A 15,434-nucleotide genomic window follows, 5' to 3' on the forward strand; every position below is an offset into this window, starting at 1 on the left:
CCGATCATGCTCTGTCTCTCTCTGTCCCAAAAATAAATAAACGTTGAAAAAAAAATAAATAAAGTTCAGTTGTAAAAGTGCTGTACTAAAATATTTGTATCTAAAATAAAAATTTTAGGGGCACCTGGCTGGCTCAGTGAGAGAAGCATGTGACTCTTGATCTCAGGGTCGTGAGTTTGAGCCCCACATTGGGTGTAAAGATTACTTAAATAAATAAACTTTTAAATTAATTAATTAATTAAATAAAAGTTTTATGTTATCCGTTTCTTTGGAAGATGTCAATTTTAGCAATAACTTTACAGAATTTGAATACTTCTTTACAGTTTTTTGCTTCTTTTGTATTTCATTGCCTTATGTACATTGTGGGACTAACTTCTTGCAGAAGCATTTTACAAGAGATTGAATCGTAGGAAGAGTATAATATACGGGGCTGGAGATCTTGAAGGAAACTGAGGCTGTGTATCTGGGCTATTATTAGCATTGTCAGTCTTAGTGGCATGGTGATGGGCTACCATAAAATGCTCCTGGGGGTCACATTTCTTAATAGGTCATTTGTAGCTGAAATTTCACTTGCTTTTCTGGCAAACCTGTCTCAGTAAGTATTTCACTTACTATAATTTATTACTAGTGCAAAGATCTGAGTCTGAATTTATTTTTTCAGTTCTTTCATTGTTTTAGAAATTAGCGCTATAATAGTTGTTTGTTAATCATTTTTAAAGTTCCGTATGTACTTGATGTAAAAAAACAAATCACAGAGTTGCACAAACTAAAAACCGTAAGAGCCCCCTCGAGGCCCTCTGCTCCACACAGTATAGCCTGTTCCCTGTTCCCTGTTTGGGATGTAGGAGTGGTGATGTTTGAGAGAGCTCTCTACAGCATGATCTCATCTAAGAAAATCTCATTTCAGGTTCTGAGCAACATTCATACAGTCAGAGCCACATGGCAACCTAAAAAGCCCAAAACATGGACTTTTTCTCCCCAGGTAAGGAATCTGCTCAGTGAATGGAATGAAATGTGAACATCTTTTACCTGTTAAGTGATAGGCAGTTCCTTTCTAAGGCAAAGCTGTCCACACGTACCTCTGAGATAATGTGTTTATGTTAAGCACAGAATATATGAGGCCGGATTTGAATCTTTGGATTATCTCACGTTCTTTGGGGACTTGATGAAAATTACTTTTGTTTCTGACTCATCAGAGTTACAATTCCTATGAATCATCCCATTCAGTGGATTGCAGGGTTCAATTCTAGGAAATGCCCCCTGATGAAAATGAAAACAAAAAGATAAATTTAGGAAGTGTTTTTAACAAATAAAATCAACTGTGTTAATGAGAGCTGTGGTTTGATCAGATAAAATCAAAGGTGACACCCAGGGCTGGTACCTTATACCCAGGCACTGTTAAGACTGGAACAAGAAAAGACTGGAATAAGGTTAGGTGGTTTCAAACCACTGAATCCCTGTGACATAGATGTTAGTGAACGTGAAGATATCTTTATGTTCTTGTTATAATATTGTCTATAGTTTATTTTGCTTTACTTTTTTTCTACCTCCAAAGTCTCATTACTTTAGTATTTACTTCCCATAACTAATTGCCTTGGGGCACCGCATCCTAAAAATCCTTCATCAACCTTTCTCTTACTGCATCAAAAGATCTTCCAGCAAGAGGGGTTCAAGGAGAGGGCACAGGTTGTGGAAGAGGCCCAGCCATCTGGCTCGTGTGCTGTGTGTATCCACCCGTGACTATAGCTCATCTCCTAAAAGTCCAGTTTGATTTTCTAAGTGTCCCACCGCTTGTATTTTGGTACAGTGCTTCACAATTCTGGTGTTGCATGTGTACATGAAGCATTTAGGTACAACTTTCTAAAATTTTTTGGGTATAAAGATGAACTGTTTGGAAGGATAAATCATATGAAATTGTTCCTTTGTTGAATGAAATTAAGTATCTGTTAGGTGCCAGACATTCTTCCCAGGCATTTGGGAACTTACCTGTTAGAAGAGAAGAAACATATACAGACAAGTATAATAACAATAATCTGTGTTTATGGAGCTCTATCCATGTGCCAAGCACGGTGGTAGGTCCTCCTGGGCACTATCTCATTTAATCCTTAGAGTACCCCTGTGGAGGCGGGGTTCCTGTTGATAACTACCACAGAGACAGAATGTAATGGTTATAGGGCTCCAAGTACTGTGGAAACACAGAGGAGGGTGACATTAATTCTAGCCCTCAGGCTCAGGGAAGGTTTTGTAGAAGAGAAACTAGGCCTTCAGGGATGGAGAGGATTTTACAGGCAAGACAGAGGGATGTGGTTGTCCAGAGAGAAGGAAAGGAATGTGCAAACAAGGAAAATATGTAAGGCCCACCTCGGGAAAGTTGAGCAAATGTTTGCATGAAGTCTTCGATTTTAGTTCTGTTTACAAAGAACAATGATCTATATAAATATCTTATTATGTATGCAAATTATTTTTATAACACCTCTGAGGACCTGGGTAACAGTACTTGTTTCGCAATAGCCTCTACTCTAAGCAAAGAGCAAGTGAAGGTAAAGGTTATTTCCCTTCAACACAACAATTAAATTTTTTAAACTTGAAATCCTTGATGGGTCCAATCCATTTGGTTCTTGTTTCCTTTAAAAGACCGTTATTGTGATGCAAATGTGTAAACTGTGTACAGATGAGTAAAGCTGAAACGTCCCTCCCATTTTAAATTTTTAGTAGTAACTTCGTTTTCTTCATTCTTTCAGGTCACAGGCATCTTGCCATGCTTGCTTGATGGTGATTGTTTTATCAGATCCAATTCTTCATCTCCAGATCTTGGAATATTATTTGAACTTGGAATTTCTTATATTCGCAATGTATGTCAGTTGAAAGATAAAGCTTTCTAATGTTAAGAGAAGTTTTAAAAAAAAGTATTTACAAGTGAAATAGTTGAGGTGTTTATGTGTAATAGAATTTTAATCTCAAGAAATGGCAACGGTGGTATATATATATATATATATATATATATATATATATATACCGCTGCTTTTTCAGTAGCATTTACAATAAAACTGTATTTATTTATATTTATAGCCGGAGTAAATGAACTCCAGTGCTTTTAAGGAATCAAGGTTTGAAAAGGATGAGACTTTTCAGAAAGCGATAAGACATGTTCAGTGGCATTCCAGCAGTGTTTTACCTTGTCCTAGAGGGTCAGGGGTGGCACTTAACCTTGTGGCTGACAGTTCCCATTAAAGGACCTGTCAGAGTGGTAATTTTTATAAAGGGAACGACAGAACCTTGGATTATGTCACATAAACGATTGAACCATTGGGTGTGGGTCTGTGATAGTAATTTACTTTTCTATTAAGTTTTTCATTTTAATTCTAGTGTAGTTCACATATAGTGTTATATTTCAGGTGTACAATACAGTGATTCAGCAGTTTCTGTACATTGTTCAGTGCTCATCACGATAAGCGTGCCCATAATTCCCTTCACTGATTTCATGTGATAGTAATTTAAATGTCTCTACACTCTAATAGTACCTTGGTAGGTATAGTATATATACTAGGCCTCAAGGTAACTCGGAGAACCAGCTGTTACTATATTAATAATATTACACCACGCTTTCATTTCTTTAAGGCAAATTCATCCATATGTGTTGTGGGTGGGTAGGACAGGAGAGGGAAGCAGGGCCCCCAAGCAAGTCCCCAGTGGCCTTCAGCAGCTGACAGTGGAGGTAAAGTTCTAACCGATGATTACAAAATTAAAAATGACTGAATGTGTGCATTTCATCTCTCACTGAGACAAAGCTCAAATCCGGTGTAGTGTTGTGATTTAGATCATTCCACAAAATATTTGTATCACTCAAGAAACAGTAGCAACACTTTCCACATCTTCAGGCTTTGGGGATTTTCAAAAGTGATTCGACAAGAGAGGATCTTTCCTTTATATAACTGCCTTTGCCATCTGGCCCACAAGGAAAATGGGACCCACCGTGTTTCATGTTATTTTCTTGGGAGGAATTGTTTATTTCTAAAAGTGAATGCTAATTTTGTTCCCTGTAAAGGACTTAGTATGTGCTTGTAAATTGGACTGGCTCAGACATTCAGTTTTGTATGCCTCTTTATTTCCTAGTCAACCGGTGAAAGAGGAGAGTTAAGTTGTGGCTGGGTGTTTCTTAAACTTTTTGATGCCAGTGGAATTCCTATTCCAGCAAAGTAAGTCGGCTGTATATTCCTTCCAAATGAGTAATTTTGTAGAAATTCATCGTTTAGAATCTGCATACCTTAGGTTTGCAGAGTGTACATTCTGTTAGCATTTCAAAAATTTGTGGGGAGAGGGCTTTTAATGTTGATTGTAATGTGCTTTGAAGTAGTGTATGAAAACAGCATGCGCAGGGTCAGGAAGAAAGGTCTCTTACAGAACAAGTATTTTAAAAGATGTTGAGGGGCTCCTGGCTCCGTGGATTAAGTGTCTGACTTCAGCTCAGGTCATGACCTCGCGGTTTGTGAGTTTGAGCCCCGCATCAGGCTCTTTGCTGTCCGTGCGGAGCCTGCTTTGGATCATTTATCTCCCCCTCTCTGCCCCTCCCCAACTCACTCTCTCTCAAAAGTAAATAAACATTAAAAAAATTGTAAAAAATAAAAACTAAAAGATTTTACTCTCTGCTGAAAACATTTTTTCGGTAATTTTCTGTGGTATTAGCACATCTCACAGTGCTGAAACAGAACCTAATTCTCTCCAAAGAGTGGGAAAGCGAAGTCCAGGGTCCCCAGGGTATCTGTGACTCCACCTTTCTTCTTCTTCTTTTTTTTTTTTAAGTTTATTTAGATATTTTGAGAGATAGTGCAAGTGGGGGAGGGGCAGAGAGAGAAGGAGAGAGAAAGAGAATCCCAAGCAGGCTTGGCACTGTCCATGCAGAGTCCGATGCGGGGCTCGAACTCACGAATCATGAAACACGATATGAGCTGCAGTCGGACGCTTAACTGACTCAGCCACCCAGGCACCCCCACCTTTATTCTAAAGGTGATACGTTGAAAGCGTAATGGCAATCACTATAAACGAATTCAAAACTTAAGACCAAAAGACAAAAAACAAAAAAACAAATATTTACAATATTATACATAACAAATTATTATCACTAATATAAAAAGGGCTCTAAAAAATGAGTAGGAAAGACAATTCAAATTTTTAAATGGGCACAAAAGAATCTAAGTCTAGGATATAAATAAGAAATTCACAGAGGAGATACAAATTGGCAGTCATCAGGATGGTGATTAAGATCCAAGGCTTGGAATTGTAAAATTCAGGGCTCTCGTCCTGGCTCTGTCTGTGCAACTGTAAGCCAGGTTCCAGGCTCTTTAATGTGTGCAAACCTCAATTTCCTCTATCTTTAAAATGGGAGATTATAGGGGCGCCTGGGTGGCTCCGTCGGTTAAGCGTCCGACTTCAGCTCAGGTCATGATCTCACGGTCCAGGAGTTCGAGCCCCGCATTGGGCTCTGTGTGGACAGCTCAGAGCCTGGAGCCTGCTTTGGATTCTGTGTCTCCCTCTCTCTCTGACCCTCCCCCATTCATGCTCTATCTTTCTCTGTCTCAAAAATAAATAAACCTTGGGGTGCCTGGGTGGCTCAGTCGGTTAAGCGTCCGACTTCGGCTCAGGTCATGATCTCACGGTCTGTGAGTTCGAGCCCCGCCTCGGGCTCTGTGCTGACAGCTCAGAGCCTGGAGCCTGTTTCAGATTCTGTGTCTCCCTCTTTCTCTGACCCTCCCCTGTTCATGCTCTCTCTCTCTCTCTCTGTCTCAAAAATAAATAAATGCTAAAAAAAATTTTTTTAAGAAATAAATAAACCTTAAACAAAAATTAAAAATAAAAATAAAAATAAAAAAAATAAAATGGGAGATTATAATAGTTCCTACACCAGAGGGTTATTATGAGGATTAAGTCAGATAATGCTCCCTGCCTTCTGTGGCTTCTACTTACATCCAGGGGTGGGCACGGCCTCTTTACCACAGGGCAGAGGTAAAAGTCCAGATTCCACTTCTCTGACATCACCCTAGTGGTAAGGGGAGGGGCACCCCCTCAGAGAATGTAAGAGCCCAGGCTTCTTGTGATTTAAAAAAAAAAAATGTCTTTAAGAATGTCAAAGGTTTTGGGGCGCCTGGGTGGCTCAATCGGTTAAGCGTCCGACTTCAGCCAGGTCACGATCTCACGGTCCGTGAGTTCGAGCCCCGCGTCGGGCTCTGGGCTGATGGCTCAGAGCCTGGAGCCTGTTTCCGATTCTGTGTCTCCCTCTCTCTCTGCCCCTCGCCCGTTCATGCTCTGTCTCTCTCTGTCCCAAAAATAAATAAACGTTGAAAAAAAAAATTTAAAAAGAGAATGTCAAAGGTTTTTAGTTGTACCTAGTTAGGAGAGAGAAGTGTGTCTATTCCGTCTTTCTAAAGCGAAGTCACGGCTATTTTTCTAAATGAGGTAGAAGCCTATGTACTGATACAGAAACATTTTGCATATGTATCATTACATGGACAAGGCAAGTTGCAGAATAGTATGCGTGCTGTGGCTCCACTTTTATTCATGGAAAGCTGTGTTTGTGTGGGTATGTGGGCAGGTTGCCTCTGAGGAGCAGGACTAGGGAGGCAATGCCATGGGATGAAAGAAGGCTTTTATCTTCTACTTTCTACACTTAGGTAGTATGCAACTTAAAGAGAAACGTGTCAGTTTAGAGCTTTACCGTGTATATATATATTTGTTTGCATTTGCATAGAAAAACCTAGAACAAGGGCCTTACCAGACTAGAGGGGACAGGATAGGGAGGGATTCTTTTGTTTTTTTTACTTACCATTTCTATGCCGTGTAAACATTTGAAAAATAACATTCAAAAATATATCACTGATACATTCATTAGCAGAAGTCACTAAAGTGAAGACACTTTAACGGCATCAATTAATCTTTCTCATGTTAATGTGGGAAAATGTATTTTCTACAGTTCAAAGTTAAGAAAAAAGCTTGGGGCACCTGGGTGGCTCGTTCAGTTAAGCGTCTGACTTTGTGATCTCACGGTTTGTGGGTCTGAGCTCTGCGTCAGGCTCTGCTGGATCCTGCTTCGGATTCTGTGTCTCCCTCTCTCTCTGCCTCTCCCTCACTCGTGCTCTTTCTCTCTCTCTGTCTCTCTCAAAAATAAGTAAACTTTTTTTTAAATTTGAAAACAAAAGAAACTTTATTTACTGAGATAATACTTCATAGAGGAATCAACAACTTTCATTCTCGTTTAGCAATGAGACAAATAAAATGTCTGTGAATTTATCTGCCCTAAAAAAAATATTTCACCATGAACTTCAGTGTTTTAAAATGGAAACACGTGGTTTGCTATTCTTTTGTAGAACGTATGAACTCTTCTTGAATGGTGGCACCCCTTATGAAAAAGGTGTTGAAGTGGACCCTTCGGTATCCAGAAAAGGTACAGCTCTTAAGCGTCGCTTTCTCTCCTTTCCTTGCAAAGTAAACAGAAGATGCATCAGCAAGGGGGGCTATATGCTAATAAGCGTAGCATTCTTCACTTGAGTTCACATTTTTAAGAATAAGTCATTTGATAGTAAGATCCTAATCATTTTCCTAAGTGCTAATTTTCTTGGTGGCACATATGAGACTCTAATGTAGGAAATGAGAAAGCATGAGGACCCTTCGTTAATTCAATGCCTTCTCATTGAACTCTGGACTGATGCTGGTGACCGCCACAGAATTCACAGAAGAGGCTAATTCGGAGGTTGCCTATCGCTAGGTTGAAAGACACAGATATTTCAAATTGTGGTCGTAACATGCCACGTCACCTTCCAAAAATATCGAGCGTTTTTTAAATATATTCATTGACCAGGCGCCGTGCTCGATGATGGTAAAATGGAGAGTAGGACAGATAGGGCCCTTGCCTCGTGGAGCTCAGCTCCTGACAGATTTGAAACTCCCCGTTTGCTTCTTAGACGTCTCTGTCCTTGTTTCACGACTCGGACCACACGGCATTGCCGCTGCCCTGACAGTGCCACAGCCCCACCTTCTTGGCACAGGAAGGGGTTTGAGACCCGGGACGCAGTAGGTTCTACCTAGAGACAGTCATGCTTTTTAACTTTCCTTTTTCCCTTTGTAATCTGGCAGCGACGATGCTGTCCAAGCCCCCGATGGAGTGGCAGCTACAGACGCCAGTCAGGTGCCGTTAGGGAGGTCGGTAGGCTTCAATGCCATGCTTTCTCTCTTCATCGGCTCAGTTAGGGTATGTGAGGGACTCCTGCTCTTCGTACAATTATTATTTATTACCCCAAATTTTTGTTTTAGTATAAAAGGTACTTTGTTTTATTATACTTACTGTCCCAAGCACTTAAAGCTTTGACGTTTATTTTCTATTTTTTTTTTAAAGCACATGGGAATGTTTTCCATCAGATGATGATGATGAGAAGGCAGCCTCAACTCCTAGTAAAACTGAGATCTTCGAACAGAAGATCAGGAAACTTACTAAGGTTGGTCCCCACTTACCTGGCCAGTAACTTGAGGTCCTTCAGAGTTTCTAGACCGTCTTGCCTTCAGCTTCCCCTCCTTCCTGGTCACCTTTCGTTGGTTATTTTTTCCCTCATTAATTTGTCTGCCAAGATCAGTAGGGACATAGAATGGTAATAAATTCAAATCATCTCACTTTTTGTTTACTAGTAGCTCAAGTGAGACATTTGGTCAGAAATAGTATAGAAACTTGGCTAAATGGGGCTTGCCATCCTTGATCTTATCATTAGGGAACTTTTTTTTATGTCAGGTTAGCTGAGGTATGATTTATATGCCATAAAATTTGCCTTTTTTGGTTTCCAGTTCTTTGAATCTTGACCAGTGTATACTCTCATGTAACTACCACCACAACCAAGGTGGAGAATATTCCCATCTCTCTGAACAGCTCTCTCCTTTGTGGTCAGCTCCCTAGCCTCAGCCTCAGGCAGCCACTCATCTGTTTTTTTTTTTTTTCCCGGGAGTTTTGCCTTTTCCAGAATGTCATACACATGGAGTCACACAGCGTGTAACCTTCTGAGTCTGGCTTCCTTCACCCAGCATAGTGCATTTGAGGGTGTCATCCATATTATTAGAAGTTTGTATCAGAGGTTTATTTTTTTGTTCTAAATAGTGTATTCCATTTGATAGATATACCGCAATGCATTTATCCAATCACTAATTGATAGATATCTGGGTTGTTTCTAAGTTTGGGCATTTATGAATAAAGCTGCTCTAAATATTTGCAGATGAGGCTTTTGTGTGTGGACATAAACTATTTCTCAGCGGTATAAATACCTAGGTGCAGGATTCCTGGGTGTCTTTTTAATTTTACAAGAAACTTCCAAACTCTTCCAAAATGGCTATAGCATTTTACACTCTCTGCAGCAATGTACAAAAGTTCCAATTACTCATATTCTTGGTATTAATCAATTTTTTTCATTTTGGCCATTTTAATAAGTAATGGGATCTCATAGTGGTTTTAATTTGCATTTTCTTTAGGTACGCTTTTTAAATTTGTTTTATTTTTTAGTTAATTTTCTTTCATTGACTTATAGAGCCCTTTTTAGATTTTTTTTTATTCCAGTAATTAACTTACAGTGTTATGTTACTTTCAGGTATACAATATAGTGATTCAGCACTTCCATACATTAATTACTCAGTGCTCATCACAAGTGTACTCTCAATCCTTTTCACTTATTTCAGGGAGCTTTTATACTAGTAGGTTCCCAGATCTATCACCTTCTAACTCAGTAACCTCTTGGACAAGTCATTTAACCATCTCTCTCAGGATCCCCAGATCTACATCTTTTCAATGGGCATAATAGTATCAACTCCATAAAGCTATAATGAGGTTTAATGAAAAAAAAGTAAATAAAACAGATTGTTTTCATAATGTATGGCACATAGTAAAACACAGTAAGTGTTAACTATAATTATTTACTGTTATTATCTTACAGATAGGTAAATGCAAATATAATGCCAGGTACATGGTACTGTGTTATAAAACTTGTTCAAATGAAGATGTGCTATGTAGCTGGTAAGATCAGAGGGGGCGTTGAAATAAGCTTTGAAGGACTGGAGAGGTGCACACGTGAAGATATGCAGCGGTGGAGAAAGGGAACTTAACACAGAGGGCACAGGGTACACAAGAGGGCTGGAAGGGAACAGCAAGGCCTGGGAAGAGAAGCTGGTAAAGTTGACCTGCCCCACCATGACTTGCCTCTTACTTGCTGATTATCAAGAAACAGAGTAATAGATGAAAAGTTGGCATAACCTTCTGAATTGTTGTTTTCTCATTCTGGATCATGCCCTTAGTTTAAATATTCCGTGTTCTTATATCTGATACTGAAATGTGTTTAAATTTTTTTTTTAACGTTTATTCATTTTTGAGACAGAGAGAGACAGAGCATGAACGGGGGAGGATCAGAGAGAGAGGGAGACACAGAATCTGAAACAGGCTCCAGGCTCTGAATTGTCAGCACAGAGCCCGACGCGGGGCTCGAACCCACAGACTGCGAGATCATGATCTGGGCCGAAGTCGGACGCTTAACCGACAGAGCCACCCAGGCGCCCCTGAAATGTGTTTTATAATTCTACTATTAACAGTTAAATCTTTCAATAACCATTAATAATGTGTTCGTGGACATTATTCATTCTCTTGATTTTTTCCCCCCCTGGATGTTTATGGAGCCTGTAGATTCCCTTTTTTGGCCAATCTTTCCTTGGAAAATTGCTATTTTTCAAGATTAAAAAAAAAAAAAAAAGCACAGTAGCAGTCTTTGTAAAAGAAAAGCCAAAAATCCTGTTTGGCTTCATTCTTCCTGCTTCTTCAGCCTTCCTCTTCTCATCTCATTGGTAAGCCTCCAACAGTCCCCAAGCACTCCCAAGCATATCTTTCAACTACAGCTCTTAATAGTGTTGCTTTGGCCCCAAATACGGGGTTCCAAGATACTTTTTACAATCTAGAGATCAGATCTGACTGGGCGGTGCGGAGGTCAGGTAAGCAGGCCCATGCTTCCAAAGCAATGAGCGTTCTTCATTTGCTGGTTCTCAAAGAAGGGTCCTGAGTCCTTGCCCTCCAGGCCCCAGGAACTAAGATGCTTGTTTGATTTCAGCACCCAGTAGGAGCTTAAAACATGTTTGCTAAAGAATGTCAAAGTAGAAATCTTCCTGCTAGTATAAAAGTGTACTTCTCGGGAGCTCTGCTCTGCCTCCCACTGTTCCCAGCTTCCCCCACCCTTGACTGCGTGTGTGCTCTTCTCTTCTCCCAGAGCTCAAGAGAGGGACCCGAGCACCGTCTCGAATTGCCACTCCACTCCGCATGATCCGGAAATAAGTGTGCCCAGTAGTGTCAAGTGTGGGCTGGTGCAGCCTAGGCTCAGCTGATTCTCGTAGAGACCGGGCCATGGGCACAGAGAATCCAGAGGTCCCCACCGGGCTGTGTGTAAGCTGTGCTGGGGGTCTGTGGTGAGAGACTGGGAACCAGCATAGGAGCTTTGGGGCGTTTCTGCTCTGAGCCTGCACAGAGGTGGAGACTGAGGCGGGACCGATCCATCTCAGTCCCCTTTCCTCCCCTGACCGCCATCTTCAGTGGATGGGAGAGGAAGCAAGTAATGGTGCCAACAGCCCTCCTCCTCTCCTTCAAAAGTACATTCCACCTCTGTCCCCACCCTCCGGTGCTTAAAGAACTCCACCTTTGTTTAGCCAGACTCCCCTGCTGAAAGGAGAAAAGACCGAAGCTTTTAACGGTAGGCCTAGGGACATACTACAGAGCACACAGACCCAAGGTTGGGAAGCCCAGTGAGAGTTTGCCTTCCTGCCCAGTTTTACCCAGTGTCCTTGCGAGTCGGCTTGCTACTGCCCTCTCACCAGCCAGCAAGCAGTCTTACGTGTGTGTACCTTTGGATGTCAGCAGAAATGCAAATTAATCAATGTAGACGCATCTCTTTTACCAAAGAGCCCCAGAATCCTGCCCATGGGACTCCTTTTGTGGGGACGGCTGTAATCATCGTGACCCTCTGGGCATGAGATGAAAGAGGGAGCAAATAGATCCTTCAGTTTCACCAAGTCTCGCCATTCTAATTTTGGAGCTGTTTTTCGATGGACTTTAACCTGATGTGATTTGGCCAAAGGCAAAGGCCCCGATGAGGGAAAGCCCTGAATTTAGACCCAGACCCCCAGTGCGTGAGTTCAGAATGCCAAGAAATACCCGTCTGTGGAAGTAGCCTGGGTGCATGTGTATAAATTTGCTGGAAACTTGTCTGTCTGTGCCTTTTTGATGTATCCCATCTTTTTTTCTCCTTTACTCCCATTGTATTGTTTCTAAAAATAAATGAGATAATAGTGCTACTAGCCTGGGCCCCATTATTACGTTCATCCCCCTTCTGCCATCAGAGTTTGCTGGCGGATGGGCGAGATGAGAAAGAAGTACGTTTTTACTTCTATAGCTTAGCCAACCTTAGTAGCTCAGAGCTTCCTGCTTGTCTTGGGCTTGGGAAAAGCAGAGGATTTTCCGAAAGAGGACTAATAAAGTGCAGCAGTGCTGCCTCGTGTTGTGGGGAGGTGCCAGAAGGAAAGGAATGCCCACACTGTGGGAGGAACGGAGGCCTCGACAGCAGGCTGGAAGTGATGCCAGCTAGACAGAGCAGGCGGCTCCGTGAGAGGAGCAGGAAAAATGGAAGGAAGGTTCCACCCCTTCCTCTAGCAAAATCAATGGCTGTTCTTCGGCATGAGACATGGTTTGGGCACGCAGCTGAGACACTGCCCAGATGGGCCACAGAGCAGAGGGCAGGATGTGGAACAACCCTTAGGAATCACAGCTGAACACTGAGAAGGCATGTGGTGCCTTTATGGCCAGTCTTTGCAATCCAGGTCAGACATAAGACGAGAATTGTAGCGGGGTCGGAAAGCAACGGTTTCTATAGACCAAATGCTGTCTGTGAATGTAAGAGAACCTGTCTTACATTTTTGCATGTTTCTAGAAATGCAGGGGTTAGGAAGTGGTCAGGGATATTTGTTCAATTCCATGCAGCTACCCCTGGGGAATCTGTTGCTCCAGCACCACCATAAGGGTTACATTCATTCTGTTCTCTTCCGACAGGCCGGAAGCCTGAGTGTTACCTCTGGGATTGATGGCCCTTCCTTCTAAAAGACTTACTCTAGAAACTAAAAGAACTGATTTACAAAAGTTGAAATCTCTTTTTTGACTCTGGGTGATTCTTCTTAGCCCAAAAATATTTTCCTCCTTGAGAGAGGACATTGTTTGCAAGGTTTTCAAGATTTCCTATGTGGTCATTCTTTATGCTTAGTGACAGAGTTCGTGTATTTCTAAAAATAACATTTAGAACACGTATATTTAGAATGGCTCAAAACATTTTCTTGAATATCTTCTAAGGTTAGCTTTGTACTCAGTATATTCCCAGTGAGCATTTAGTGTATGTCATGCATCAGGATTATAAAGTACTCACTTGTCGTGTTTCCAGATTATTATTTTGAAATAAGATTGAAATTTTGTTTCTATTTTTTTAAGTATTTTCTTCTTTTTGGTGCTATTGTATATGGAATTGGTTTTACTTTTCTTTTCAAATTGTTCACTGTTAGTGTGTGGAAACATGACTAATTGATGTATGCTGAATTTATATCCAATAACTTTGCTGAATCTGTTTATTCAAACAGTGTTTTGTGGAATCTTTAAGGTTTTCTACATATAAGACCATGTTGTCTGTGAACAGAGATAATTTGACTTCTTCCTTTCCAATTTGGATAACTTTTATTCCTTTTTCTTGCCGGGGGCTCTAGCTAGGACTTCCACTATTGTATTGAATAAAAGTGGTGAAAGCAGGCATCCTTGTCTTGTTCCTGATCTTAGAGAAAAAGTTTTTGGTCTTTCACCATTGAATATGACGTTAACTGTGGGATTTTCATATATGGCTTTTATTATGTGGAAGTAGTTTTCTTCTATTCCTAGAATCGTTGAGTGTTTTTATTACAAAAAGGTATTGAATTTTGTCAAATTCTTTTTCAGCATCAAATGAGAAGATCATACGGGTTTTTCCTTCATTCTGTTAATGTGTAGTGTATTACATTGACTGACTTTTTAATGTTGACCCACCCTTGCATCCCAGGAATAAACCCCACTTGTTCATAGTGTATAAACCTTTCAGCATGCTGTTGAATCCTGTTCGCTAGTTTTTTGTTGAGGATTTTCGCATCAATATTTATCAGGGATTTTCGTCTCTAGTTTTCTCATGTATCTTTGGCTTTGGTATCTGAATAACGCTGGCTTCGGATCATGAGTGTGGAAGTGTTCCTTCTTTTTCAATTTTTTGGAAGACTTTGAAAAGGATAGGTATTGATTTTTTAACTATTTGATAAAATTTACCAGTGAAGCCATCTGCTCCTGGGGGGGGGTCTTTGATTATTGATTCAATCTCAGATTTTCTATTTATTCCTCATTCAACCCTGGTAGGCTTTGTGTTTCTAGGAATTTGTCCATTTCATCTAGATTATCCGACTTGCGGATATACAATTACTCATAGTACTGTCTTAAAATCCTTTTTTTATTTTTATAAAATCAGTAGTAAGATCTCTTTTCATTTCTGATTTTGTGACTTGAGTCTTTTCTTTTTTTCTTAGTCCTCTAGCTAAAGGTTTGTCAATTTTGTTGATCTTTGCAAAGAACCAACTCTTGCTTCATTGACTTTTGTTATTTTCTCTTCTCTTTGTTGTTCATCCCTGCTCTAATCTTTATTATTTCTTTTCTGTTGCTACCTTTGGGTTTGATTTATTTCTCTTTTCTAATTCTTTAAGGTTTAAAGGTAGGTGGTTGATTTAAGATCTTTCTTCTTAATTAATGGAAGCATTTATAGCTGTATATTTTCCCTCTTAGCTTGGCACTCTTTCCACTGCATCCCATGAGTTTGGGTATGATGTGCTTTCATTTTATTTGTCTCAAGATATTTTCTAACTTTCCTTGTGAGTTCTTCTTTGAGCCAGTGATTGCTTAAGAGTGTGATGGTTAATCTCCACATATTTGCGAATTTTCTAGTTTTCCTTCTGCTATTTCTAGTTTCATTCCATTGTGATAAAAAAAAAAGGTGCTTTATATGATTTCAGTCTTTTAAATTATTAAGATTCATAAGTACCCTAACATCAGATCTGTCCTGGAGAATGTCCCATGTACTCTTGAGAAAAATATGTACTCTGTATTACTGAGCAGAGGATTCTATACGTGTCTTCATTAGTTGGTCTACAGTGTTAAGTCTTCTATTTTTGTATTGATCCTTTGGTTGTTTTATTCTTTATTGAAAGTGGTGTATTAAAGTCTCCTACTGTGGTTATAGATCTATTTCTCTCTTCAATTTTGTTGATGTTTGCTTTGTATGTTTAGGAGCTCTAATGTTTGTTGCATATGTTTATAATTGTTATATCTTCTT

At 40.2% G+C, this 15,434-nt stretch overlaps 1 protein-coding gene across 5 annotated transcripts in view; it reads left to right on the forward strand.

Annotated features, from left to right (window-relative positions):
• NPHP1 (nephrocystin 1) overlaps window positions 1–15,434 on the forward strand; it is a 60,043-nt gene that overhangs the window by 33,870 nt on the left and 10,739 nt on the right. For 3 of the 5 annotated variants that reach the window (XM_043604020.1, XM_043604021.1, XM_043604022.1), the window contains exons 12-16: window positions 908–982; window positions 2,742–2,852; window positions 4,114–4,196; window positions 7,359–7,435; window positions 8,384–8,483. In XM_043604020.1, coding sequence (XP_043459955.1) covers window positions 908–982; window positions 2,742–2,852; window positions 4,114–4,196; window positions 7,359–7,435; window positions 8,384–8,483 — 446 coding nt within the window. The remainder of the gene's footprint in view (window positions 1–907; window positions 983–2,741; window positions 2,853–4,113; window positions 4,197–7,358; window positions 7,436–8,383; window positions 8,484–15,434) is intronic. The other 2 variants (XM_043604024.1, XM_043604025.1) reach the window with 1 other exon arrangement.

Source organism: Prionailurus bengalensis, chromosome A3, assembly GCF_016509475.1.
Source record: "Prionailurus bengalensis isolate Pbe53 chromosome A3, Fcat_Pben_1.1_paternal_pri, whole genome shotgun sequence".
Classification (NCBI taxonomy): domain Eukaryota; kingdom Metazoa; phylum Chordata; class Mammalia; order Carnivora; family Felidae; genus Prionailurus; species Prionailurus bengalensis.